Source organism: Lissotriton helveticus, chromosome 5_1 (assembly GCF_964261635.1).
Source record: "Lissotriton helveticus chromosome 5_1, aLisHel1.1, whole genome shotgun sequence".
NCBI lineage: Eukaryota > Metazoa > Chordata > Amphibia > Caudata > Salamandridae > Lissotriton > Lissotriton helveticus.
Genome location: NC_136065.1, coordinates 2044065672 through 2044093354, shown reverse-complemented (window position 1 = coordinate 2044093354; position 27683 = coordinate 2044065672). Strand labels below are relative to the sequence as shown.

The window sequence follows — 27683 nt, the reverse complement described above, 5'->3', positions numbered from 1 at the left end:
AGGGTAGTAGGATGTCTCATCTCTGCCTAAGCTTTTCTGGGAGACCCTTGATCATACCCTTTATTGTTTTGTTGAATATTTCAACTAAACCATTGCATTGTGGGTGATAGGGGGGTGGTGAATTTCTAATTCTGTCCACACTCCTTCCACATTGCAGTTAAGTAGCTAGACATAAAGTTTGCATCTCTGTCTGATACTACCTCCTTAGGGAAACCCACTCTTGAGAACACTCCAAAGAAGGCTCTACCCACAACAGGTGCTGTAGTGATCCTAAGGGGTATAGCCTCTGGGTACCTAGTGGCATGGTCCCCAACCACTAGGATAAACCTATGCCCAGATGCTGTCTGAGGATCCATTGGTCAAACAATGTCAATCTCCACTCCCTCAAAGGGAACCCCTACCACAGGTAGTTGTTTCAGGGTGGGCTTTGTGGTACCACCTGCCTTACCACTGGCTTCACAGGTGACACAGGAGTGACAAAACTCCTTTGTGTCTTCAGACATGTGGGGCCAGTGAACGTGAGGGACAATTCTGTTCCAAGTCTTGTTCTGGCCCAGGTGTCCTGCTAAAGGAATATCATGGGCGTGTGTCAATAGAAAGCCCCTGAATTTCAAAGGTATAACAAACCTCCTGGCTGCACCAGGCTTGGGGTCTCTACTCTCTGAGTACAGGAGTCCATCATCCCAATAAATCTTATGGGTGCCACTAGCATTCCCAGCAGCCTCAGTAGAAGCTTGCTGTCTGAGGGGTTCAAGAGAAGGGCAGCTCAGCTGCTCCTGATTCAGATCTGCCCTGGAAGGACCCCCTGTACCCAAGAACTCAACCTGATACAGCTCAAGCTCCTCTGGGACAGTTCCTTCTTCAGGAGCACAATCATCTCCCTCAAGAGACTGATCATCACTCTGAGTCAGCAGGGAAAGGTACTGCCGTAACCCTACTGCTCCTTTTCTTGGAAGGCACCTGGCCCATTATTCTAGAATCCAGGGCCTGTTCAGTGTTAGACATTTTGGCCTGTGACCTAGTCACAGAAAACACATGTGCAGAGATCCCTAACATTTCTACATGGGTCCTCAACTCCACTTCAGACCGACCAGGCTGAAGTCTCTAAATCATTTCCAAGCAAGCATTCTACAGGGAGGTCTGTACTTACCACAACTTTCTTTCTCCCCAGGAGAAATTAACAACTGCCAGGGCATGGTTGGCCCTGACATTGCTAGCATTGGTCACTTGGTAAATTTCACCAAGTATGATCTGTCCAGGGTCAACAAGGTATTGTGTCATCATTGTGACACTTGCTTCTGTGTCCCTGTAGGCCAAAGCCTATTTTCCATTGACTAAAGGCTGTTGTCTGTATTTGCCCAGGTTACTGGGACTCACACTGGGGGACATATCCATGCCTCCATCACAGATCAAGACAGCCTGAGTTGGCACTCTGACTAGACCAGAGCCCATCTCAGTACCCAGGGTTAACCCTACTACACCCTTCTGCTGAGTACCACCACTTGGAGCTGAACTAGGGGGAACAGTTGCCTGAGGGGCAACGGTGGTTGGAGTTGCATCTTAGTGCAATCACTAGTCCAATGGCTGTTCTGCTTACAGATTTTACACCATGGTTTCTTTTGGCCTTTCTTCTTGGAAGATTGGGAATCCCACCATTAGAAGCTTTTTGGGGGCCTTGTGAAGACTTCTGGTCTTTACCCTTCTCCCCATCCTTATTAGGATCTTGCTTCTTCTGGTCACCACCTTGGTTCTGTACCTTCTGCTTCACCCTGGTTCTGACCCATTTTTCCATGCAGCCATTCCAAAGTTAGCATTTACCGCAAGGTTATAATGCACTTAAGAGTATATGGTCTGCCTGCATCAAGAACAGCATCAGAGAATAGATTCCGAAGGGGTCCTGCTCATGCATGGGCACCCTCTCACACAAAACCAAGCACTCACTTCAGGATTGATAAGGCCTGTCATAGGAGTGACTTATAGGTTTATATGTGTCAGTGATTAAAGGTAGATATAGGTAACCTATATCTTAGTAAGGGGTGCATGCACCACCTTACCCAGGCTGCAGTAGCAGACCTGTGGTGCAATTTTGGAAGGCTTCCCAGGGGTGGCATAATACATGCTTCAGCCGCTAGTAGGCCTCTGGGGTACCTATGCTCTTAGTACCTAAGGTACAATATACTAGGGACTCACAAGGGTAACCCAGTAACCAATCTGGAGTGTACCTAAAGTTCATGCAATCAATTTAGACAGGAAGCAAATAGGCTGGGGTCCTGGATAGCAGGGCCCCAGCCAGACTAAAGTCGAAAAACAGTGAAACACCAACAAAAAGTGGGGGTAACCATAGTAAGCAGATCCTACTCTCCTACATATGCCATCATCTGACACTCATCACTCCATACAAAAGTAATACCTTTTTCAGTAACTGTCTTAACGGTTCAGTTTTACTCGCGAATTGTAGAACACATTTATAATAGACTTCAGCCACACCTAAAAAATATCTTAGCTGGTCTCTGATATAGTGGGTGGCTGAGCTTCCTCAATTGCTCTTAATAATTTAATTTTGCGGGTAACCCCACAATTGGATATATGGCTCCCCAGGTAATCAACTTCATCTCTTCCAAACTTGGATTTGTTCAGTGTTGGACTTTGGCCTTAGGGGAACTTTCCCCAAAACTTTTAATTTTTCCTCCTAGTCTTTTCCAACTCTCTCCGCATGACCTTATTTATCGTGGCACCTACCCACTGTACTGCAGAGGGAAGGTGCGTGTGCCAGTGTCACCCGCATTGGGCAGGAGGTGCTTACGCAAGGTCTGCGCAGGGATGTTGTAGGATGCCCAATGATGAGGCATGCCACTATTAGTTGGTGAGGGCAATATTTGGGCCTTATTGTGAATTTGGTGGTGTGGCAGCGGGCCACCATGCCAGTGCCCTGCTGCCACACCACCAAACCTGTACTGAGACCGCCAGGTAGATTCCAACTGAAACCTAGGTTGGGCGGGACTGCTTTGTTTGGTCCCTCTGTGGCACCTTTAAAAAGGCTTGTATGTGAGCCTTAGAAAGGCACTGCTATAGGAGCAGCAAAGCGCGTTCCTACACTGTATGGACTGTGAAGTACAATGTCATACAGAGGGTGCATACAAACAAGGGGGCACACCATGTAGGGCCCCCTTAGTTTCCTCCCTCCACACTTTTCATGGCATATTGTGGCCTCTGACTGTTGCGCCACCGCCACAGGATCCAGAATCCCAGTAGTAGAAGCGGTCCTGGGGCGGTCCCAACGTCGTAGTCGTAATACGGCAGGTGGCCGTCTCTACATGTTTGGTGGTCCAATGGACCGCCGAACTCATAACAAGGCTCTTTGTGTGCTTTTTGATTGAGGGTGTACCTTTTGGTGTGTCAACCTCCATTTCCTATTGTTGTGTGTGATAGGTTGCATGAGTTAGAGAACTGAAAAGGAGAGAAACCACTCTCCTCTTAATTTTGTGTGTTGAACCACTCCTAAGTGCAAGACTATGGAGAAATGTATTGATATACATATGAGGATGAGAATAATACCATGACTGAGGGGAGGAGAGGCTGAGTCATTTTATATCTCAGAATCCGGGTGCCTAACCTTGATGGGAGAGTAGCCTCGGGAAATCGAGTGAGGTTCTTTGCCGTGTGACCATGGGCTGCCAGATTAGATTGGCGGCAACGGCCAGTTAAAGTGACTGCACTAGTGCCTTGAGCCTCTACCTTGAGGAGGGAGAGCAAATTGTGGAGTTTGAATGTTGTCGGTGTGTTTATTTTTAGTTTCCACACACACACATTCCAACTAGGTGTCCCGCCTGGACTTGTGTGGACAGCATTGGCACCTAAGATCAAGTGTAGCTGGCTGGATGTATTAAGTGTCAAATGACAAGTAAATATTAGATAATAACCTGGAAATTCCGGTGTCTGAACGATCGCATTAAACGATGTAGAGTTCATGCCTACCGAAAGTGATATGGAGTGAATATTGCAATATCATAGGAAACACATATATATATGGCGATAGCATTGCAAAAACTTGTAACGAATGGAGTGGCCAGCTGAGCGCTACATCTTACTTTGGCTTTGCCAGGGGATCCTAACGTGGTTAGCGCCTGATATACCCTTCAATCGACAAGACACTACTATTAATCTGGAGGGTATTAATGGGTGCTAGCGAGGTCCAAGATGTATGCAGGAATAATTTATAATCACTGAATGATAGGGATTTTCCAGGAACATGCTTAAAATTACAGCCCTGTATATACAGGCTGAGGCTTTCTGGGTGGGGATTTAAACTGTGTGATTGATGGGGCAGTAGAACAACACCCTCTCAGACAAAACACTAAACCAGTCTTGACCAGTTCACTGAAAGAAGTAATGTTCTTATTGGACATCTGGCGCTTCTTGTACTCAGAGGATAGAACATTTTTATGCTATATCCCTGCCATCTGAACGCATAGTAGACTGGATGGTTTCTTGTTGCCAACCCATCACTGTGCTGACTACGGGTGGAGGCGCTCACTCATGTGATATCCTCCCAATGGTTACAGGAAAGGTTAATACAATATTTTAACTAATCAGGGTACCACTAGAAATAGAGCCAGTGAATGGGAAGCTATGAAAGTGGTGATCAGGGTTGAATGTATCTCTGAAACATATGGTCAGGGCCACTGGAATAATGCGGCAGGGGAGGGACAATTTATGTGGCAGGGTTGAGTAAATTATGCTGCAGAAAAGGCAAGTTATGTGGCATAAAAAGACACATTTTATTATAAAGTATTACTTCATTATTTAGTCATGTTTACACTTGTTAACATTGTCTGGGCATTAGTTACATCTTATTAGTAACCGTTTAACACACACATATACAGTGGTAAGCAACAGAGGGGACCAGTCAAACTTTGCAAAGAGTGTTACAATGCACAGCAATACGTGTTGCTGTGTTTTAAGTAACTTTTTTATTATTATTTGAAGTAGAAACTGGGGGCCTCATTTACAATAATTTGGCCTGGGGCAGCGCTGGAAGCCTTTTTGCTGTGCTGCCCAGCACCAAATCAAAGGGGCAGGAATGCACTGTATTTACAAAATATGTTGCATTCGTGTCCTTTCAGCCAGCATCGGCCCACAATTTGGTGCCTAGGGTGTAGGCAGGCTCCCTTGCACCAGCAGAGGGATTCTGCATTATAATTATCTTACTCTGCAGTTTTCCATCTTCCAGGGATTCTGAAGAACATGCTACTTACCTTTAGTAATGCCTTATCTGGTAGAGACTTTATCTAGCCGCAGATTCGTTACCTTAGCATACATACCAGGCGTCAGACTGGATCCTGAAAATCTTGAGCAATACCTCTGCACACCAGAATGTGGCACCAAACAGTTACTCCAGTATTGGAACTTTGAATCATTCCCGGTCGTTATGATGGGTGTCCCCGGTACTTAAAATAGTAGTAGTAGACTTAAATAGTCATAATGCACTAATAGGTATAGATTAAAGAAGGCCTAAGCCTCTTAATTTAATAACCTATCATAGTCCTTATTAAAGAAATGACAAACATTATGCCCCAGCCAATCAGCATCAATCACCCTCTAGGACACCCCTGAGGGAAGGTAAGAGCCTCAGATTTTTTTACCGCGCGTTGTGTTAGGGAGTCTCCTCTGACATCTGTTCAGCTTTCTCATCGGATTGAAGAATTTTGAATTTTTATACAGGAAATTACAATTTTATGATCTTTTGATTAGAGTGAGACATTATCTGCCTGTTTCTTACTTTTGGGGAGTCTTCATTCTATCTGGACTATGTCTGACAAGGCTAAGAAGGCTCTCTTCAGAGAATGTGCCACTTGCCTAAAGAAGAGACTTTATATCTCTGATCCTAACAAAAATGTCCATCTCATAAGACGTCAGAATGCAAGATTTGTCATACTTTTTTAAATAAGACCCTTAGATACAGGAAACGATGTCTTCTCATCTGTCTTCAGAAGTTGAAAACTAGATCAGACCTGTGTCAGACTCCAAGAGTGACCAGTCTACCTCTTCAAAAATCTCTGTACAAAGCGCAAGAGATTAATCACAGTCTGAGAAGGAGCCTACTAGAAAATGTGCCTAGAAGTCCTCTTTTGAATCTTCCTCTGAGAGCAAAGGTTCTCATAAAAAAAAGAACAGCCATCAAAGACTGTTTCTGAACCCAAAACACCTGACTTTTAAAAACCTTCTTCTGACATCCCATCAGGGAGTTCTCAGTCAGTGAAGAAAAGTATCCCAGCTCTGTCGACGACAAGAGGATGCATTTCTTGTACATTGACGTCAACGACATGCTCTATGGCTCTCTCATCGTCGTCCCCGACCTTGACATCGTCGACACGAGGTCCTGTTTCATCGACCATTTCCTTGACATCACACAAGGAGTTTGACACATCGTAGATGAAACACTCGTCGTTTATGCCGAAATTGACTACATCGTTGAAGAAAATACAGTTGACTAGGTCATCGTCAACAACGATACCGTCGATGGAAAGAAGGTCAACGACGCAGCAGTGGTTGGCAAGGTCATCACCATCGTCGAGCGCACCACCGTCGATGGACACGTTGCCGTCTACGAAGATAAAGTCTCCAGAGCCGACAAAGTCTTTACCATAGACGATTCCATAGGTGTTGACGTAGTCCCCTCCGTCAACTAAATCATTGTTGTCTACGACATCACCCACGGCAAGCACATTAAAAGCTGTGGAAGGGAAGTCACCGCCGTCGACGCAATCATTAACAAAGGTTACATCTGTAAAGCTGGATAGGCCAAAAAAGATTCTGACATCGGAAATTGTGCCTGAACACATCTCACCTAGTAAAATGACACCTCTTTTACACACTCACCTTTTAGAGGAGGTAGATTCAGAAGAATAGGAAGAAGAAGGTCTTTTTGGAGACACATATAGCCCGTCAGAATTGCACATCAACTGCCAGCCATATGACGATGATGATGATGATGACCAGCAATACTATGGTCAAGCCTTTTTTACCCAGTCTGAACAACATCAGCAGTATCATGAAGAAATGGTCACAATACAATCTGCATTGCTATTTGATTTGCAATTTATGCTGCAGGACTATAGGCAGCACTTCCCACCTTCAGACCCATCCAATATACCTCTGCCTCTTCAGGTGACATGGCCAGCAAGGGTTAGTGCTCCTACGGTGCTTTCAGTACTGAATACTCCACAATCTGTTCCCCTCCAGGAACTTCGGATGAAGAATGGGAACTGATACAGTTTCAGAATGGGATGACTACAGGATGTTTTCACCAGCCTCACAAATACCTCCTCCGGTAGATTCCCCACCGGAAGATGTTGGGGGATTTCACAACTTGTTGGAGTGTGCAGCAAAAAGGTTTGCTATAACAATGCCTTCCGAGCAAGCGGACTGCTTCTTATATGACTTCAAAGAGCTATTTTATAAGTCAGTTAGAGCTATTCCCATATGTCATTATATCTTAGGAGGAAGGTGTTTTATTTATTTTATTTTACTGATTTGTAGAGCGCATGGCTGCCCGTGAGCGTCCCAGCGCTAAATGACAAGAACCAGTTGTAGTTGGACCTCACGGGAATAGCCAGGTTTTAAGTGCTCTGCAAAATGAGAGAAGATTGGGTTGGGCTCTGATGTTTGGGGGTAGAGTGTTCCATAGTTTGGAGGCATTATATGAGAACAATCGACCGCCAGAGTGGGCTTTCCTAATTCTAGGTACAGAAGCTAGATTACAGTTGGAGGATCGAAGCGTTCTTTTTGTGGAGTGAGGTGTGATGAGGTTTTGCAGTATTGGTGGGGCCTTGTCGTGCAGAATTTTGTATGTAGTGCAGAGAGCTTTGAATTGTATTCTCTCCTGGACGGGGAGCCAGTGTAAGGTGTTCAGAGCGGGTTTGGCTGAACAGCGGCGGTGGGTTCCTGTGAGGATGCGGGCCGCGGCATTTTGTACTGTCTGGAGCTTTGACAGTGCTTTTTTGGGGGCTCCCAGATATAGGGCGTTCCCGTAGTCCAGGCGGGAGAGCACAAGGCCATGGATTAGGAGTTTACGGGATTGTGCCGGGAGTAGAGGTAGGATTTTCCTCGCTGGCCGTAGGAGGCCGTGGCACGTTCCAGCCGTTTTCCTTGCCTGAGCGAAGAAATTAAGGCCTTCGTCTAGCCATGTACCCAGGCTCTTAATTTCTTGTTTCGGAACGGGGGGAGTACCCATGCAGGGTGGCCATAGGGATTTGGAATGGTAGAGAGATTTATTGCCCAGGATCATTATCTACGTCTTGTCGTTGTTCAGCTTGAGGTGGGAAAGATTCATCCAATTAGTTATTTCAATTAGACAGGTTTGGAGGTTAGGAAGGGAGTGGTCTTGCTGACTTAAGGATACCACCAATTGAGTGTCCTCAGCGTAGGTTAGGAGCTTAATCCCAAAAGGGGCGACGACTTTCTCAAGGGGGGACATATAGACATTAAAAAGGGTCGGGCTCAGGGACGAGCCCTGAGGGACCCCGCAGCTGATGGCCATGGGCCTGGACGTGAAGTTGCCATCGGCTACCTGGAAAGATCTATTCTCGAGAAAGGACCTAAGCCAGGCCAGGGCCGTTCCTGCAATGCCAAGGTCGCTGAGCCTATGGGCCAGTATTGAATGGTTGACGGTGTCGAAGGCAGCGCTAAGGTCCAAGAGGATCACTGCCACTGATCCTCCTGAGTCCATGATTTTCCTTGCCTCTTCGACAACCGCCAATATTGCAGTTTCTGTGCTCTGGCCTGGTCTAAATCCCGTCTGGGAGGGTTCCAGTAGCCTATTAGTTTCACGATGGTGAGATAGGCTGTAGTTGACATACTTCTCAGCTATTTTGCTGATGCATGGGAGCAGGGAGATCGGCCTGTAGTTGCCTAGTTCTAGTGGGTCTAGATGAGGTTTTTTGATCAATGCTTTCACCATTGCTTTTTTCCAGTTAGGAGGAACGATGCCATGGGTAAGTGAACAGTTGATTAGTTTAGTCAGATAGGGAAGAATGGTAGACACGACTAGTTTAAGGATGTTGAGTGGTGCGGGGTCAGTGGGACTACCGCTTTTAATAGAGTTGAGTATAGGGAGGATAGTGTCAGTAGTTAGGGGAGTGAAATGTGACAGTTGGCAAGCTACTGTAGGGTGTTTGTGAGAGGGCTGGTCAACAGCGGGAGAGGCGTCCAAAGTTGGCGGAGGGAGGGAGTTGATGATGTTAATAATCTTCAAATTGAAGAATTCTGCAAGTTCATTGCAACGGATAACTGACGGCTCTACCGGGGGGGGGGGGGGGGGCTCCGGCACTTTGGGAAGTTTCTTGGCTATTTGAAACGTTTCCCGAGATGAGTTGGTGGATGATCTTATTTTCTCCTCGAAGTAATTAACTTGAGCGCTTTTGAGTGCTTTTTTGTAGTTAAGAAGGATTTTTTTGTATTCAGTTTTTTTTGTGGGGTCGAAGTTTTTCCTCCAGTCTCTTTCTGATCTCTTACAGGCTTTCTTTAGGAGCCGCACTTCACAAGTAAACCAAGGGGAGGTAGCTTTACCCCGTGGTTTGTTGGAGAGTTTTTTTGGAAGAGTTTTGTCCAGTGTGTCTCCTATCCAGGTCGAAAATTCTGCGTCCGCATGAATGGGGTTAGCATCAAGTTCAGGAGGGGAGCCCTCTAGATGAAATTTCCATTTCTCTAGATCAAGTTTGGACCAGGGGCGCGTAGGCTTGTTGAGTGGGGTAGTAGGGCGCGGAGTGGGAGTTAGCTGCCAATTTAATGGGACTAGAAAATGGTCAGTCCAAGGTACCGGAATAGGGTCCAGGGCAGTAAGATCATTAATGTTGGAAAATATCGGGTCCAGCAAATGTCCCAGTGAATGGGTAGGTAGACGGCTTAGTAAGTTTAATTGGAGAGTTTCGAAATCTGCTATTAGGTCAGCGGCTGGTTTGTTTTCCTTTTTAGTATTCAATATTTTTATTGAGCAAGAAACACAGTATAGGTATCAACAATCAAGAGGTCAAATCAACCATATCTTCCGGAGCTGGGGCTCGATCTCAGCATAGGGGTCGGGAGTATGCAGTATGTCGCAATACGAGATTATACACAGCAAGCCGCCTACAACCCATGACGGGCCGGCCGCGTTTCAAACAGTGCGATGGTATTCAGGGGAATTCCAAGTCCGCTTGCTGGTTCGACCCAACCCTCGCCCATGCAGAATATGGCACACCTCCACAGCTCGGTCTTGCATTTCGTCAGCACCCTCTGAGACTTTCACCCACCCCCCCCTTGACCTGAATCAACTTACCCCTCCCCAACACCCTCTCCCCAACTGATCCAACCCCCTACCCCCAACCCCCTTCCGCACCCCCTCCCCCCCCGGTCCACAGTCTCGAGTCAGTTAATCACACCTCAACACTTCCCCGGTGTAGGGATAGGTACGTTGTTCCCTTCTTTGGGAGCTAGCTCTGTCAATCTCAACAGGCGGAGATACCTCGGACAGGTGACCTCTATGAACTCCGAGGACAGGAGAGCTAAAAACGGCTGCCACAGTTCCGCATACTTTGCCCCCTCCCCCGCTTTATATAGGGAGAGCCGTTCCATACCCAGGACCATCCACAGACGATGGAGCCAGCCCTGATGTGTTGGAATATGGGTCGTGCGCCAATGTGTTGTGATATTTTGTATCGCTGACCCTAGAGCTATGGCTATCAGGCGACCCCTTCGTGAGCGCAGTGGGTAGGTCAGCGCATTTGGGAGCCCCAGGAGGACGTAGGAGGGAAAGCGTGGGATTTCAGTGTCAAAGTGCTTGTCCACGTCGTCCAGAACACGGCCCCAGTACTCCTGCAGGAGACTACATTCCCATAGTGTGTGTGTGAGAGTGCCTAGTTGCCCGCAGCCCCGCCAGCACAGGGGATCCCTGCTACTGTCCATTTCGTATAATCTTTCAGGTGTATAGTACCAGTAGGTCACCACCTTCGTCAGAGTGTCAGTGAGCCCCATATGATAAGCCGAGTGCCGAGCTCTATAATATATATCCTCCCACTCCTTGCGCGCTAAGGGCCTCCCCAACTCCCTCTCCCAGCGGGCCCTACTCGCGCTGTAAGTGTAGTCGTGTTTGTGTGTGAGCATCTTATACAGGTCCGAGATTAGCTGCTTGTCTGATTTGCGAGTGATCAACCAATATTCAAAATCTGTGAGGCGCCGATCCGCATCCGCTCTGACCGTCTTGCTGAGGGCCCAGTGTCTGACTTGGAAATAACGGAGCCTCTCGGTCTCCGGGAGGCCGAAGTCCTGGCGCAGTTGCGGAAAGGAGATTATCCCCTCAGAACCATACACGTGGCAAAGGGATCGACAACCAGCCGACTTCCATCGTACGAAGGCTTTCTCGTCTAGTCCCGGCTGGAAGTCGGGGTTGTCAAGGAGCGGGGTGAGAGGCGAGATGGTAGTGGTAAGACCGAGCTCCAGACCAACCCGGTCCCAGATCTCAAGGGGGACCCGGGTGATATCGGAAGCGTACAGGTTACGGGGCCTGTGTGGCCTGCGCATGAACGGGATCTCTTGCAGGGTGCGTCTCGCCACCGCCTGGTCTTGGAATAACCAGTGCTTCCCGGACTCCCATTGAACCCACTCCGCCAGAAAGCGTAGTTGCGCCGCCTGGAAGTAGGCAGTGAGATTCGGAATCCCAATCCCTCCCCGTTCCGGCGCGAGCATCGCGATCTGGGCTTTCATACGGGGCTTCCTCCCGTTCCAAACAAATCGTGAAAGTTCCGACTGCATCACTTTGAGCCAACCTTTCGGAGAGGCGAGAGGTATAGTGCGAAAGATGTAGAGGATCTGAGGCAGGATCGTCATCTTGATCGCCGCCACCCTGCCCAACCAAGACAGCGGGTAGTGCTTCCATTGTCCCAGTTCCCGTCTCACTTACCGCCGAAGGAGATCGTAGTTAACATCCACCGTGGTTTGGAGGGAGGCCGCCAATCTGATACCCAGGTACGGGACCGCCTCCGTAGCCCACTGAAGTGGGAAGCGAGACTGCAATGAGGCGCGCGTATCCGCGGCCAGGGATAGGTCAAGGGCCACCGATTTCGTCAGGTTGACCTTGAAGCCCGACACGCAACCGAACCTGTCAAGGTCAGCCATGCAAGCGGGAACAGAATTCTGGGGATCCGCGAGCGAAAGCAAGACATCGTCCGCGTAGAGACTGATGACGTGGACATCAGCTCCAAATTTGATGCCTCTGACGTCCTGGTTAGATCGAAGGAGCTGAGCTAGCGGTTCCATGTAGAGGGCAAACAGGAGAGGGGATAGCGGGCACCCCTGCCTGGTGCCCCTTTCAATCTGGAAACGTGGCGATGACAAGCCATTAACTCTAACCGAGGCCGAAGGGGATTTATAGCAATTCAGAACCCTGGTCCGAAACTTGGGTCCCATACCTGCCTTCTGCAGGACCTTCTCCAGATAGGGCCAATGAACCCTGTCGAAGGCCTTCTCTGCATCGATGGCCAGCATCATGTATTCGCGCTGTGTGCGGGCCGCCTTCTCGATAAGATGGAGGGCCCGTTTGGTGTTGTCAGAGGTCTGGCGCTCCGGGATGAAGCCCGACTGGTCTGGATGAATGAGACCTCCCATGCAGGGGCCCAATCTGGAGGCGAGGATCCCCGTGTAGAGCTTAAGGTCAACATTCAAGAGGGAGATGGGCCTGTATGCCCCACAGTCGGTGGGGTCCTTGCCCGGCTTGGGTATGACCGCAATGGAAGCCTCTAGCAGGTCCCGGGAGATCGCCCCATCTTCCGCAAACGAAGTAAAAAGTCTGGCCAGGAGCGGAGCAAGTTGAACACAAAAGGTTTTGTAGAAGGACGTCGGGAAGCCGTCCGGCCCCGGCGCCTTCCCAAGTTTGAGCCGAGAGATCGCTGAGATGACCTCTTCCGGACGTATGTCTCTCTCCAGAACCTCCACTTGTTCCCGAGTCAGGGCAGGCAATGGAATGCTGTCGAGAAAGGCAGATTCCGCATCAGGGTCAGGTGGGTCAGCGCCGTATAGAGTGGCATAGAAGGAGCTAAAGGCCCCTGCTATCGCCCGATCCTCGGTGACACTGGTGCCGTCCCGCCGTTTCAGGTCCTTCACCTCCCGTTTCTGGGCAACCGTACGGAGTTTATGCGCCAGGAGACGCCCGCACCTGTCCCCTCCAGTGTAGTAGGCATGTTTCAGCCGCAACGCTGGGTATTCCGCCCTGTCCATGTCTAGTGCCGCCAACTGTTGACGGGCAGCTCGCAGCTGGCGCCAAATTCTCGGGGCCCCCGTCCGTCTGTGAATGTGCTCTAACTCCCTGGTTTTGTGGGTGAGCTCGTCCCTCTTGGCCTGGCGTTCCGCGTTTTCAGCAGCGGAAATCGATATAAATTCACCCCTCAGTACGGCCTTAAGCGCAGCCCACTGAGTGGCCAGTGCGGTGTCCCCATTGCTGTTGTGGGTCAGGTAGTCTTTTATGGTTCTTTGTATTCTGGTAACCGCATCCTGCTTAAAGAGCAGAGAGTCCCGAAGCCGCCATACTCTACCCGAGCGCTGTGCCCGCGGCCCCGTCAGGGTGAACATGACCGGGGCGTGATCGGAAAGGGATGCCGTGCCGATTTCAGCATTGGTGACCAGTGTGCGCGCCGCTGTGGAGACAAGCAAGTAATCTAGGCGCGCATATGTTTTACGCGCTGCTGAGAAGTGCGTGTATTCCACGACACCCGGATGAAGCTCGCGCCAAGCATCCACCAGCCCCAGGTCTTTCAGGCGGGCCAAACCAGATGTAGACAGCGCTCCAACTTGACTAACGTGCTGGCAGGAGCGGTCGAGCACATTATCTAGAACTAAATTCAAGTCCCCCCCTAACAGGATATGTCGATCTAGTGTAGCAGTCGCCTCTGTAAGTGCGGAGTGTAGGAACTTCTCCTGCCCCTCATTCGGCCCATATATTGAGCCAATCGTGTAGTGTAAGTCTCCCAATGTGAACCTGTAAACCAATAACCGCCCCTTAATCTCCGCTATCTTACCCACTATCTTGCCCTTAAAAGTGCGCGTTATCAGAATAGCCACCCCGGCCTTCTTCTCGGTGCAGGAGGAGAAGAACTGCTGCGGGAACTTGGGAGAATGGAGGCGGGGACAATCTTTAGCCAAAAGATGCGTTTCTTGCAGGAGGCAGATGTCCGCCTTGGAATGTTCTAGAAACAGGAGCACTGCTTTGCGCTTCACTGGGCTATTCAGGCCTCTCACATTCAGAGTGAGAACAACAAAGTCACCCAACGCCATCAAACAGGATAAAGAAGGACAAATAGCTATGAGGGCATTGCCCAGCGCATTGACAGGCAGACTCATCCAACCCCCGGGATCGCTGCCCCCCCCCCCAATAGCTGACTCAATACCCCGCCCGTCGACCATGGACCGTGAACCCCTCCCTCCCTCCCCACTTCCCCAACTCCCAGGAACTCCCCCCCGCCCAACTCACCATTCCCCTCCCCCCCAACTGCAAACTTGCAATGTATACCCCAAAAAATGTCATTGTCTCTCATCCAAGGACGAAAAGAAGAATAGGAGGTAAAGTAAGGTAGTCCTACTGTGTAGATCGGGAGTCTTCCTCCCGCCAACGGCCCCATGACCAGAGCAGACGGTCAAATCAAACAGCGTCGTGGAACGTTCATCCTGGGGGACCAGTGCCGCCGTCTGCAGCCACCGCATCTACTGCCGCTCGTTGTCCCGCCTCGATTTCCGTCGCCTGCGGCTTCCTGACCCGCCTCCGTCGCCGTTGTTGGGTCCATTGTGGCCACTTCCCCTCCGTTGCATGCTTCGGCTCCGGGCCCTCCGCCTCTTCCTTTGGTATCTCAATGCCAAGCAGAGAACAGGCTTCAGAGACTGAACGGAGCTGGTACTGCTTATTCTCCATCTTGAAGACGAGGCGGAAGGGATGGCCCCAGCTGTACTGGATGCCCTTTTGCTGCAGGAAGGAGGTGACCGGTTTGAAGAGCCGGCGCTTGTGAAGCGTAAGTGCCGCCAAATCCTGATACAATTGCGGCGAGGTGCCTTGGAACACAATCGGATGATTCTGGCGCGCCTTTTGCAGTATGTCTTCCTTGGTCCGGTAGTCTTGAACGCACACCAGGATGTCGGGAGGAGGGGCAGTAGCCACGCGGGGCGGACCCGTCCTGTGGCCCTGTCTAGCTGTAGGGGTGAGTCCAACGGTTTCCCCAATACATGGTTGAAGAGCTCCCTGGCATATCGAAACACGTCCCGAGTGGCATCAGATGTGGCCACATTGCGAATGCGGATATTATGTCGCCTGGAGCGATTTTCCAAGTCTTCCAGGTGCAGTTGCAAGTCTACCTGTTGATCGTGTAAGCGGATGATCTCCTGTTGTTGGGTAGAGAGTTCCGTCTCCCTCTCGTCGCCCTTGGCCTCCAGGTCCGCCACTCGTTCTCCTATGCCGTCCATGTTGCGCCGGACCTCGCGGATCTCACTAGTGAACTCAGACTTGAAGGTCTGGATATCGTCACGCAGGGAGGCAAAAAGGGATTCCAAGAAGGCCTTCGTTATGGGCTCCGTGCCCTCCCCCGCGGCCCGGTCCGCTCTTTTCGTCGCAGGGTACACGGCGCCCTTCTGTAAGGGGGATTGCGTCTTGGCAAACATTTCCTTTATTGTCTTGCCTCGGGGAGGCCTGCCCGTGGACATCCCTCTGTCTCGGCGGTCCGAACACCCCCGTTCCCACGACCAACCTGTGGACCACCGGTCGTGTGCCGCAATGCGCTTGCCAACGTGTGAGGTGTCCCCACCAGACCCCCTTCTCGGTGGGTGCCTTCCCTGGTACCCAGGCAAATATGGCGTTGTGTTGTCTCAAACTCTGACACTGCGGCCGCCGTCCGTTCGTCGCAGTTTCGGGGCTCAGGGAATCAGGGTCTCCAGGAATCGATGAATGCCCGTGGGGCCGGGGCCGAACGCCACCGCCCACTAGACGTCCGTGGGCCACTGTATCTACGGTTGGTGTGCCATCGAAAGGGGCCTCAGGCTTCCAAGGCGGGGGGAGTCAAGGGCCCCCTCCTCGCCGGGCTCTCCGTGTGGGAGCAGTCAGCAACAGTGGGGCAAGCACGCAGGGCGCCGCAGGCCTCGGGCCGATATGCCCGCCGGTAGGGTCCCCTTCACCACTGCCTGCTCAACAGAGAGCAAAGCGCCGCCCACCACGCTCCCGGGGCTGTCCTCACCTCCCGTCCCGTGGTTTCCAGGCCCCTCAGCGGCTTCGCTCCGTTGGGTTGTGTCCCTGGCTGCCGCCGGCCGCGCTCTCAGGCCGGAGGGGGGATGGGCTCCTCTCTGTCGCGGACCTCCGCAGACCTCCATGTCCTCCGGCTGCAGCGCCGACGACCGCCGCTGTTTTCCGCCCTTGGCGGGGCCCCTGTTAGTGCTGTCCGGCTGGCGGCTGGCTTCCTCCGCTGTCAGGCCCGCCGGGCCCCCCGCCGTAATCGCGGTACTCAGGCCTCACTGCGGTTACGTTCCGTTGGGCTGCCTCCTCGGCGGCTGCTGGCTACGTTCCCAGGCCGGAGGGGGGATGGGCACCTCTCGGCCGCAGACCTCCGCGGCTCCCGATTGCAGCGCCGCAATTACCCCCAGAGGGGTCTGCTCTGGTGCGAAGACGGCTCCGGCAGCCCTGGACACCGACTGCGGTCGGGAAAGGCGCCAGAACCGGTGCGAAATGCAGGCCGTTGGCAGGAGCTACGGAGAGACACGTCCTCTCACTCCGCCATCTTGGCCACGCCTCCTTGTTTTCCTTTTTATCAAAATGGATGTTCAGGTAACCTAGGATCATACAGGTGGAGTGCGTAGCGGCCAGTGTATATGTGTGCTCCATAAGGGATTCACAGAATTGGCCTAGGGGTCCTGGAGGGCGGTAGATGAGGAAGCCCGACATGGTTTTACATGGGGAGACTTGAATTGAGAACAAGGCGTTTTCACAGTCTAGGAGAAGACTGCCTTGCAGTCGGCAGGAAAGGTGGTCTTTGTAAATTATAGCGATACCCCCACCTTTTCCCTTGGGGCGGTCCATGTGGTGAATTAGGAAGCCCGGGGGTAGGGAATTTATAATGTCGGGGTCGGAGTCCGGTCCTAGCCAGGTTTCCGTTAGAAAGAGAGCGTCAAGCTCATGGTTTTCCAGCAGTTGGTAGATTTCAAATGAGTGCTTGGGAAGGGATCTGCAGTTGATTAGAGCCATGTGCATTGGGGTGGGGGATGGGTTTTCAAGCCCGGCGAGTGTAAATTTATACGGGCAATGGGAGCATCGATTGTGGGGATGGTCCCCAGATACAGAGCATAGACAAGAGTCTTGTACCTCTTTGTTAAGATGTATTAATGTATCCCTAGCATATCTGCGCGTGGGGTAGGTGGTATTACCTATAGGGTCTGGCTCTGCGCTCTGCCTAGCGCGGACGAGCGCAGACGAGCTTGCCTTAAGCGCGCCTTCGGCGCGCCATCGTCTCGCCCGCTGCGCTCGTCCGCTGCGCTTCCGGCAGAGACACATGTTTTATAGTAGTTATTCTGGGCATTGGAGGGGGGGCGTGGCCAACAGAGGTGGGCGTGTCTCGTGGCTCCTCGATGCCGGTAATGGCGGCAGGAAGGCGAGTTCTGCCCGTGACAGCGTTCAGTCTGCTGTCAGGGGAATGCTCAAGGGAGTGCTAGGGGATCGGTTCCAAATTCTAAAAACACACAGTATTTCACAATTTTAAAAAGTAAGTTTCAGCTAGCGCTACTCCCGGCTTCCGCCTCAGGAGGTTCTTGTTCAATGCAGCGCTCGTACTCAGCGCGTACTGTTTATACTAGGTGAGGGGGGGAGTGGCCAACAGAGGTGGACGTGTCTCGTGGCTCCTCGATGCCGGTAATGGCGGCAGGAAGGCGAGTTCTGCCCGTGACAGCGTTCAGTCTGCTGTCAGGGGAATGCTCAAGTGAGTGCTAGGGGATCGGTTCCAAATTCTAAAAACACACAGTATTTCACAATTTTAAAAAGTAAGTTTCAGCTAGCGCTACTCCCGGCTTCCGCCTCAGGAGGTTCTTGTTCAATGCAGCGCTCGTACTCAGCGCGCACTGTTTATACTAGGTGAGGGGGGGCGTGGCCAACAGAGGTGGGCGTGTCTCGTGGCTTCTCGATGCCGGTAATGGCGGCAGGAAGGCGAGTTCTGCCCGTGACAGCGTTCAGTCTGCTGTCAGGGGAATGCTCAAGTGAGTGCTAGGGGATCGGTTCCAAATTCTAAAAACACACAGTATTTCACAATTTTAAAAAGTAAGTTTCAGCTAGCGCTACTCCCGGCTTCCGCCTCAGGAGGTTCTTGTTCAGTGCAGCGCTCGTACTCAGCGCGCACTGTTTATACTAGGTGAGGGGGGCGTGGCCAACAGAGGTGGGCGTGTCTCGTGGCTCCTCGATGGCGGTAATGGCGGCAGGAAGGCGAGTTCTGCCCGTGACAGTGTTCAGTCTGCTGTCAGGGGAATGCTCAAGTGAGTGCTAGGGGATCGGTTCCAAATTCTAAAAACACACAGTATTTCACAATTTTAAAAAGTAAGTTTCAGCTAGCGCTACTCCCGGCTTCCGCCTCAGGAGGTTCTTGTTCAGTGCAGCGCTCGTACTCAGCGCGCACTGTTTATACTAGGTGAGGGGGGGCGTGGCCAACAGAGGTGGGCGTGTCTCGTGGCTCCTCGATGCCGGTAATGGCGGCAGGAAGGCGAGTTCTGCCCGTGACAGCGTTCAGTCTGCTGTCAGGGGAATGCTCAAGTGAGTGCTAGGGGATCGGTTCCAAATTCTAAAAACACACAGTATTTCACAATTTTAAAAAGTAAGTTTCAGCTAGCGCTACTCCCGGCTTCCGCCTCAGGAGGTTCTTGTTAGAATAATGAAAAGCCAGCCTCTGTGGTATCTGTGCTTCCACGTCTGGATAAAAGTATGAGACCACTGATGACGCCCCAGCATGCCTCACAGGGGACCCGAACCAGACTCAGCAGTGATACATGCCGCCCAACCCTGCTCAAGAAATCCTACAGTACCTCTTTCTACACCTCCGGATAGAGAGGGCAGACATCTAGATTCGATTAGGAAATGATTCTCGTCAATGCCAGCTCTAACAGTAAAGGCAGCAAACTCCTTGGCGATCTTAGGGCTCTATGATTGTCTGATGTGGTTTGACATTGCTTCTTACATTGATCAACTGCCGTTAGATGTTAAAGTGGAGGCAAAAAAATATTGCATGAAGGAGAGAGAACATTAAACAAGATAATAGACTCAGCAATGGATGTGGCTGTAACAGGTTTTAGATAACTAGCTGGAGCAGCAGTTCTACAAAGACAGGGCTGGCTTAAGCCACCTCTTTTCGTCCTGAGGTTCAAAATAAAATATTGGACCTTCCACATGATGTAGAGCCTCTGTTTGGCACCCATGTAGAGGAAGCCCTTAAAACTATCTATCAAGGCAGATATAGATACTGCCAAGTCTTTGGGGATGCTGCAGTTGAGAAAAGCTCCCTTCTGGGGGTGAAAGGGTAGAGGGCAACCTTCCTATAGAGGAGGATATCAGCAGTACTGTGATCCGGCATATTCTTCCATGTCACAGTCATACAGGCCTCAGTTCCACTAAAGACAACCACCTCAGACATCCTATGTCAGAGTGAATAGAGGAAAGACATCACGGGGCCGGCAAGGATACTAACCGCTGTCAATGATATACCTCTGGCTCTGGCTCCGGCTCCAACTCTCAGTTCACCAAGCCAATTATTTCAGTCTTACCCGCCTGGGAGGCAACATTTCATACTTCCTCCACCAGTGGCAAACCATTACTAGGGACCAGTGGGTTCTGCGCCTAGTTCAATTTGGACACACTCTAGAATTCACCCAAAAACCGCCTACCAGGCCCCCACAAGCCTCCCACCACAAGCATCTCAGGGCTCTTCAGCAAGAGGTAAAAAATCTTCTGAACAAAGGGGCAATAGAGAAAGTACCATTCACAAGCAAGGGCACAGGCTTCTACTCCCGTTTCTTCCTAATCAAAAAGAACTTAAGGCAGTGGAGACCAATTTTGGACCTTCGAAATCTCAATCTGTATCTGAAAGAACAATCTTTCAGAATGATAACATTGCAAGAGGTATTAAAGCTCCTGAACCAACACCATTCCATGACAACATTAGACCTCCAAGATGCCTATTTCCATGTACCTTTTCACCCAAAACACAGAAAATACCTGAGATTTGTGGTAGCCGGATGCCACTACCAGTTCAGAGTGCTCCCATTTCACCTCAAGTCTGCGCCCTGAATTTTTACAAAGTGTCTCGCTCCGATTGCAGCATTTCTAAGACAGTGGAAACATCAAGTCTTCCTGTATCTGGACGAGCGAGAAGCAAGATCATTCACAAGGGCCTGCACAGCTCTCAAATGTTTGAGTCTGACTATAAATCAACAAAAATCCTATTAGAATCCATCACAAAAGATTGTCTTTCTAGGAGTGCAACTGGACACAGTCTCGCTCTGGCAAATTCCATCAAAAGAAGAAAGTCTCCGTCTTTTCAAATCCCTTTTATGGATGATGTCGTCATGCATACCACTGATCCCGTTTTGTCGTCTCAGGATGCACCCATTTCAAGACGAGCTGAACAAACAGTGGGTACGGTGAAGGCCCTAGAGTGGTGGTTAGACACAGACCATTTATCGGTAGGAATGTCCTTGCATCAAGAAGCCGCACCATTAGTGAACACAAAAGATGCGTCCTTAGACGGATGGGAAGCTTACCTTCAAGATCTCCAAGTAAGCCGAAAGTGGCATCAAGCTCAAACTAAATCTCAGATAAATTTGTTAGAGCTGTAAGCTGTGCCTCTAGCCCTCCAGGCGTTTCTTCCCAGGATACAGAATTCATCAGTGCTAGTCCGAACGGACAATCCCACAATGATGCACTATATAAACAAGCAAGGTGGCACGAAATCTCCCCATCTCTCCAAGGAAGCCCAAAAGTTGTGGGAATGGGCCATAGATCACAGAATCTGCCTCCGAGCAGAACATGTGCCAGGACGACAGAACACGACTGCGGACACGCTAAGCAGACTGACATTATCATGTCATGGATAGGAGCTGCACCATCAAACCCTGAGAAACATATTCCTGCGCTGGGGCACACCCGACTTGGATTTGTTCGCAACACCCCAGAACTGCAAATGCCGGTACTATGCAAGTTGGGTCATAGGGGAATGCCTTTTCAATTGCATGGTCCAGTCTCTTGCTTACGCTTTTCCTCTCATTCCTCTTCTTCCAAGAGTCCTGAGAAAGATGAAGATTGAACCATGCAAACTGATCCTCATCGCTCCGGCATGGCCATGTCAACACTGGTACACAGAACTGCTTCTTCTTTCGCAGGTCCCACACTTCAAACTTCCAGTTTTTCCTGATCTCCTGCCATGAACCAGTTTCAGATACTACACCCGGACCTCAAGAGCCTGCATTTGTCAGCTTGGCTCCTGAATACAAGGAATTCCTACACTTAGACATTTCTAGTGAATGGCGAGATATCCTAGCCAAAGCGAGGGCAGACAGTGCCAACAAAATGTACTGCCTCAAGTGAAAACGTTTCTGCATCTGGCGCCATCGGGAAAGTTAACATCCACTGTCTTCTTCTCCAGAACAGATCCTACCCTAGCTTCTGCTTGTTACAAAATCAGGTTTGGCATATAGTTCAATAAAAGTTCACTTAGCGGCCTTTTCCCGTTACAGGAGATCATTGTCATCTTCACCTCTATGGTCGTCTAGAATTATTAAAGAATTCCCCAAACGGCTCTGTCGAGCGTTTCCGCCTGTAAGACCTCCACCACCAGTCTGCAAATTGAACACGGTCCTTTCACAATTAATGATTCACACTGTGGAAATCAAGTTGGCTTTACTACTTGCTTTGACCTCAGCCAGATGGTTCAGTGAAATACATGGTTTTGTAATAAAGGACCCTTTCTTGCAGTTTAGAACAGATAGAGTTCTGCTCCGAACAAACCCAAAGTTCATTCCCAAGGTGCCATCTGATTTCCACCTTGACGAACCGGTAGTACTAAAAATGTACTTCCTGAATACTACGAAATTGTCGGAGAGAGCTTTACATTCATTGGACGCCAAACGTTGTCTAAAGTTTTATTTAGATAAGACAAAATCTTTCCGTAAGACCTCTCAACTATTTGTGGCATACAGTGCACCAAGGAAAGGTTTCCCGCCTTCCAGAGTATTTCCAAATGGATTGCAAGTCCAATCCAATTTTGTCATCAAAAAAGCAGGCATACCTCTGTCTGCAAGAGTCTGAGCCCATTCCACGAGCTCAGTGGCAACGGGCCCAATTCACAGAACTAACTTAAGACAAAATCCTAAACTTACTACCATTTTGGCATTCACAGATGGCACTTACTCATTTTGGTATTCACAGAAGAGACTTACTCATTTCGGTATTCACAGAATTAGCAGTCCTAACTTTAGGACTCCTAAATGCCTTCTGTGAATACCGAAAGTCTTAAAATTAGGATTTCTCTCAGTTTAGTAGTAGTAAAGTTAGGACTCCTAACTTTAGTACTCCTAAATGCCTTCTGTGAATACCGAAAGTTTTCAAATTAGGATTTTTCTCAATTTAGTAATAGTAAAGTTAGGACTCCTAACTTTAGCACTCCTAAATGCCTTCTGTGAATACCGAACGTCTTAAAATTAGGATTTTTCTCAATTTAGTAGTAGTAAAGTTAGGACTCCTAACTTTAGGACTCCTAAATGCTTTCTGTGAATACCGAAAGTCTTAAAATTAGGATTTTTCTCAGTTTAGTAGTAGTAAAATTGAGAAAAATGCTAATTTCAAGACTTTCAGTATTCACTGAAGGCATTTAGGAGTCCTAAAGTTAGGAGTCCTAACTTTACTACTACTAAATTGTGAAAAATCCTAATTTTAAGACTATCGGTATTCACAGAAGGCATTTAGGAGTCCTAAAGTTAGGACTCCTAACTTCTGTGAATACCGAAATGAGTAAGTGCCTTCTGTGAATACCAAAATGGTAGTAACTTTAGGATTTTGTCTTAAGTTAGTTCTGTGAATCGGGCCCAACATGTACAGCTTTATTTGGGGGACTGTCACTCCCGGAAATTTGCCGGGCAGCAATGTGGAAGAATAGACATGTTTTCACTCGACGCTACTGCTTGGATTCAACAGTTCTCAATGACACAGCAGTGGGTCAGGCAGTACTTTGGCATCTGTTCCATTAGGGTGGCCACCCCTGTCTACCCTACTACCTATTTTCAACTGTATCACATTTCCATATGGTAATTTGGGTATTGTCTTTAACGCTGATGGAAGTTTTTCCTTTACTGTTACAGTTATGGTTATGTCTTTTTTACTGTTTGGTAATCGCTGGCAGGTTACACTATTCAGATTCCTGCTAAGCTTCAAAACAATGTAATTGTGCTACCGAACTGCTTGCTAATCTGATTCAAGCATGTGAATCTATGAAAGTTCCAATACTGGAGTAAGGAATACGTTAACTTACCTGTTACTGTAGGTCTTCAATATTGGAAGCTTTCACAGATTCACATGTGACCCACCCTCCTCCCCAGGGGTGATCTCACCTTATATGTCTCAACAGGTTGTATATAGCACTTGTGCGCGAAAATATGAGGCTCTGAGATTCGCTCAGGAGTGTTTTAGAGGGTGATTGATGCTGATTGTTTGGGGCATAATTTTGGTCCTTTCTTTAATAAGGACTATGATAGGTTATTAAACTAAGAGGCCTAGACCTTCTTTAGTCTATACCTATTAGTGTATTATGACTATTTGAGTCTATACTACTACTATTTTAAGTACCAGGGACTCCCATCATGACGACGGGGAATGATTCAAGCATGTGAATCTATGAAAGTTTCCAAAACTGGAGAATTACAGTTACAGGTAAGTAACTTATTTCTTCCACGCCATCACACTGGAAGTAACGTGTGCAGTGTGCTACACCAGCACGCTGACCTCAGTTTCTATGTGAATGTTTCAGTGCCAGAAGCACACAGCCACACCAAGGTGTTCTGACTCGTGTGCCAATACTATGGGCTGGCAGGTTCTCTGTAGGCAGAGAAGTTCAATTTGCTGATCGTGGAGTATGGGAGGGTCGGCAAGGAATCTACAGCCATCAGCACAGATCTGGAAAAGTCTGTGCCATCCCACAGCCTTCCTGACAAAGGAGAAATCACAGATGCTCACACTTGCTCATGTCCTGTCTTTGCTCGAGACTGGTTGGTCCCACTGAACCAGCAGGATGCCCATTTTCGCATCCCTGTCATGCAGGCCCATCGGCTTTACCTGACGCGGTGGGTTAGGAGCATTTCTAGTTGGCTGTGCTCCCATTAGGTCTCACCAGTGGCACTTTGACTGTTCACCGGGTTGATGGCAGTGGTTTCCGCACATCTGCGAAGGTCAGGCGTCCCAAACTTCCCCTATCTCAATGAATGGGGACCGCACCCACCTCCAGACTACGGCAAACCACCTGCATTCACTGTAGTTTCACTATCAACATGCTGAAATCACACCTGAACTCCTTCTCAGACTCCTCCTTTGATCAGACCATTCTGGACACAGTGCAATTCTGCGCCTACCTTCTGGAGAGGTAGGTAAGACATCTGCGGCTAGACGTCTCTAGCAGGTATAATTTTTTATTGAGTCCCAGATATTCAGATGTATGTCAGACTTTTAGATGCAGTATACTGAGTTCTGTTTACCCAGAATAATAGTGGCTGGGTGCCAGCATTGAGAATGCTCTACACACGGAAAGACATAGAACTAACTGGGTTCTGGCCATTGGGTCCTCATGGAAAGATAGCACAGGAATAAGCTCAAACTGAACTAACACAGTATGTCCTCAGGAACTCGCTTTGCTGGCCACAAGGGTACCATTCTATAACCCATTTGGAAACAGTCCAGGAAAATCTGGGATTGATGCAGGAGTCCATAAATGAATCTGTGTGAGAAACAACTGAAACTGGGCCATAGGACAATGAGGTCCACATCAGGCAAATACATGACTCTGGTTCATCTGTCCCATCACAGCTAGAGAAGGACCTAGGACTTGAAAAGGTTTGCAACATATGAGGGGCACATGACTGTGCCCACCTGAGGAAAGACTCTGAAATCTGCCCTGTTGGCATTTACAAGCTGTGCCTGGTGCTCCAGGTTCATGTGTTTTATCCTGAATAGCCTATCGTCCTCAGCAAAAGATCCTGAAAGGGCACACAGTCGATTTGCAAAGGAGGCTGTAAAACAACATCCAAAACACTTGCCACAGGAATAATCTGACACTCTAGCTCATTGGACGCCCATGCCTTTGAATCCAGAACATGTTTCTCCCTCTAAAATACACATCTAACTACCTGGTCACAGGCAATGCTTTAAGCACCACAGTGTTGTCTTGACCAGTTCTATAGTTATTAGTTATTGGCCCGTCACCATGTGATACAGTCCAGAAACTGGCCAGTTTCACTGCTATCTTCAGATAAAAGGGTATCTTCTCCCTCAGTGGACTTGAGACAATAAATGGTCGAACCAGACAATATCACAAGCCTCTCACAGTCCATGAACATTCTCAGTGGCAAACAGATTCTCCCATCATAGTATCCAGCCCCACGCAATCTGATTTGATCCTTACTCGGGAGTCCACCAGCATGGGATCCTGGGGCTAAAATTCACTCATAAATGAAGTGTGAGGGAGGGGTATGGCAAATGAAACTTTCATCTTTCGATAACTAGGATGTTACCCAATTGTCTCCTCAATGTAATGTCTGTGATCCTGCTGTTCCTACCTTGCTTAAGATGCTCCAAGTTTCTGAACTCCAGTAAGCTACTACCAAAGAGGTTCTCAGTGATATAGATCTTTTCTTCCTGTGACAATGAATCCTTCATCCAAGCACCAACCACTTTCCGGTAAGTGCCATGTGAGACAGGTGGATCGATAGCCAGGAGAGTACCACTGCATTCATCCTCGCGCACTACATGGAAATCAAGGAAAGGGTGTTAGGGTTGGATGAGCGACCAAAACCAGGCGACTGCTTCTGAGTTTCACAATGGGAGGTACAAGGGTTCAAACATCTTGCCAGCATTCCATGCACAAATTCAAAAGGGTGACATTAAAAAAACCTCAAACATGGGTAGAACACCTGGAATATGTACTAGGCAAGTGATGCCAACCAATCCATGGTCTAGACAGCGAGAGAACAGCATGGGATGCAGCCATAACCAGCTTCCACAAGGCCCACACATCATAATCCGAACCATGATTCCAAACACTGGGAGAAATTAAAAAATGAATTAGAAAACCATTGCAAGTGCCATAAACACTCAATGTTCGTAAATTTGGCTTAGTTCATCACTGTTTTTAGGCTGAGCCTTGCTCTGCGAGGCGTGCTGTATTGAGGTATGGGATAGAAGCTCCGCCCATTTCCCTCCCATCTTTTCAATTGGCTCCTGTTACTGTCCTTTCTAAATCGTTGCTTTTTATTCGTGAATAGGCTTAATAGTCCCTCCTTGGTACCGCCTTGTCTGCATTTGTAACCTCCCATAAGGACTGGACGTTTTACTTGTGTTGTTACACGGTCTACTTTATGTAGTCAGTGAGCACTATTTTCTTAAATGATCTTCCCCTATACCATCCACAGCCTTGCAGCACACTGCCCGCTTTTATAATATTATTAGTAATGTATTTATTTAATTTACAGTGCAGTGCACTATAATTATAACGGTTGCGCTTATGTATTTATTTAATTTACAGCACGGTCTGCTTTCACATTAGCGGGTGCGCTACAGAACCTTTTTTTAATTATACATTTTTTCTTTTTGGGAGAAAGCACCCCATACCGCGCTTTCACTTTAATGTTGGTCGCGCCCCTCACTGTAAACTGAATATGGTGAGCAGTGTCTAAAGATATATTGATAAGACTGCTGCCAAACACATTAGCAAACTGGTTTTAGGAAACGATTTTAGGATTTCTTTTAAAATATCTGTCTTTGCTTATTTTGCTTTGTTGCTGACTTCCCAGACTCGCTGCCAAACACATTAGCAAACTGGTTTTAAGAAAACGATTTTAGGCTTTCTTTTAAAATACCTGTTTTTCTCATTTGCACTGTCACTGACTTCCCCTGACACTGGCTGTGTGCCCTTCGAGTGGAGGGCGTTTTAAGAAGCAGGCAGACCATCCGCTGGGCACATCCTGTCTGCGGGAAGGCGGAGCCAATCTCCCGCAATCTCTACTATATTAAACCAATGTGCCAGCGAAGGCGCGCCTAAGGCAAGCCCGTCTGCGCCCGTCCGGGGCCTCCAGGGGCCAGAACCACTGCCTGTGACAAACCAGCCCCATACACCACTTTTAGATATAAGCGAGATGCACTGCAAGCACTCTCGCATAACACAGGCAATAATCATACACAATGTGCCATATTCCACCCCGGCCACACGTATGGCCCAATTTCCTGCCTTGTATGCAAGTGGTGTAGTTTAAGGCAAAGTCTGACAGGTAGGAAGGCTGCCCTAGACCCCCACAAATTATCTTGCATCCATTTTAACGCAAGATCAGTTCCAACGCACTCAGCCGACATCTGGGACCTTCTCAACTAAAGGAACCCCGATCTTGTTTTCATTACTGAA

At 49.0% G+C, this 27683-nt stretch overlaps 1 protein-coding gene across 1 annotated transcript in view; it reads right to left on the bottom strand.

The window, feature by feature from the left end:
* Positions 1-27683, bottom strand: part of LOC144752867 (olfactomedin-like protein 2A) — a 172021-nt gene that overhangs the window by 17133 nt on the left and 127205 nt on the right. Inside the window, exon 6 of the mRNA XM_078640700.1 lies at positions 25846-26031. Coding sequence (XP_078496826.1) covers positions 25846-26031 — 186 coding nt within the window. The remainder of the gene's footprint in view (positions 1-25845; positions 26032-27683) is intronic.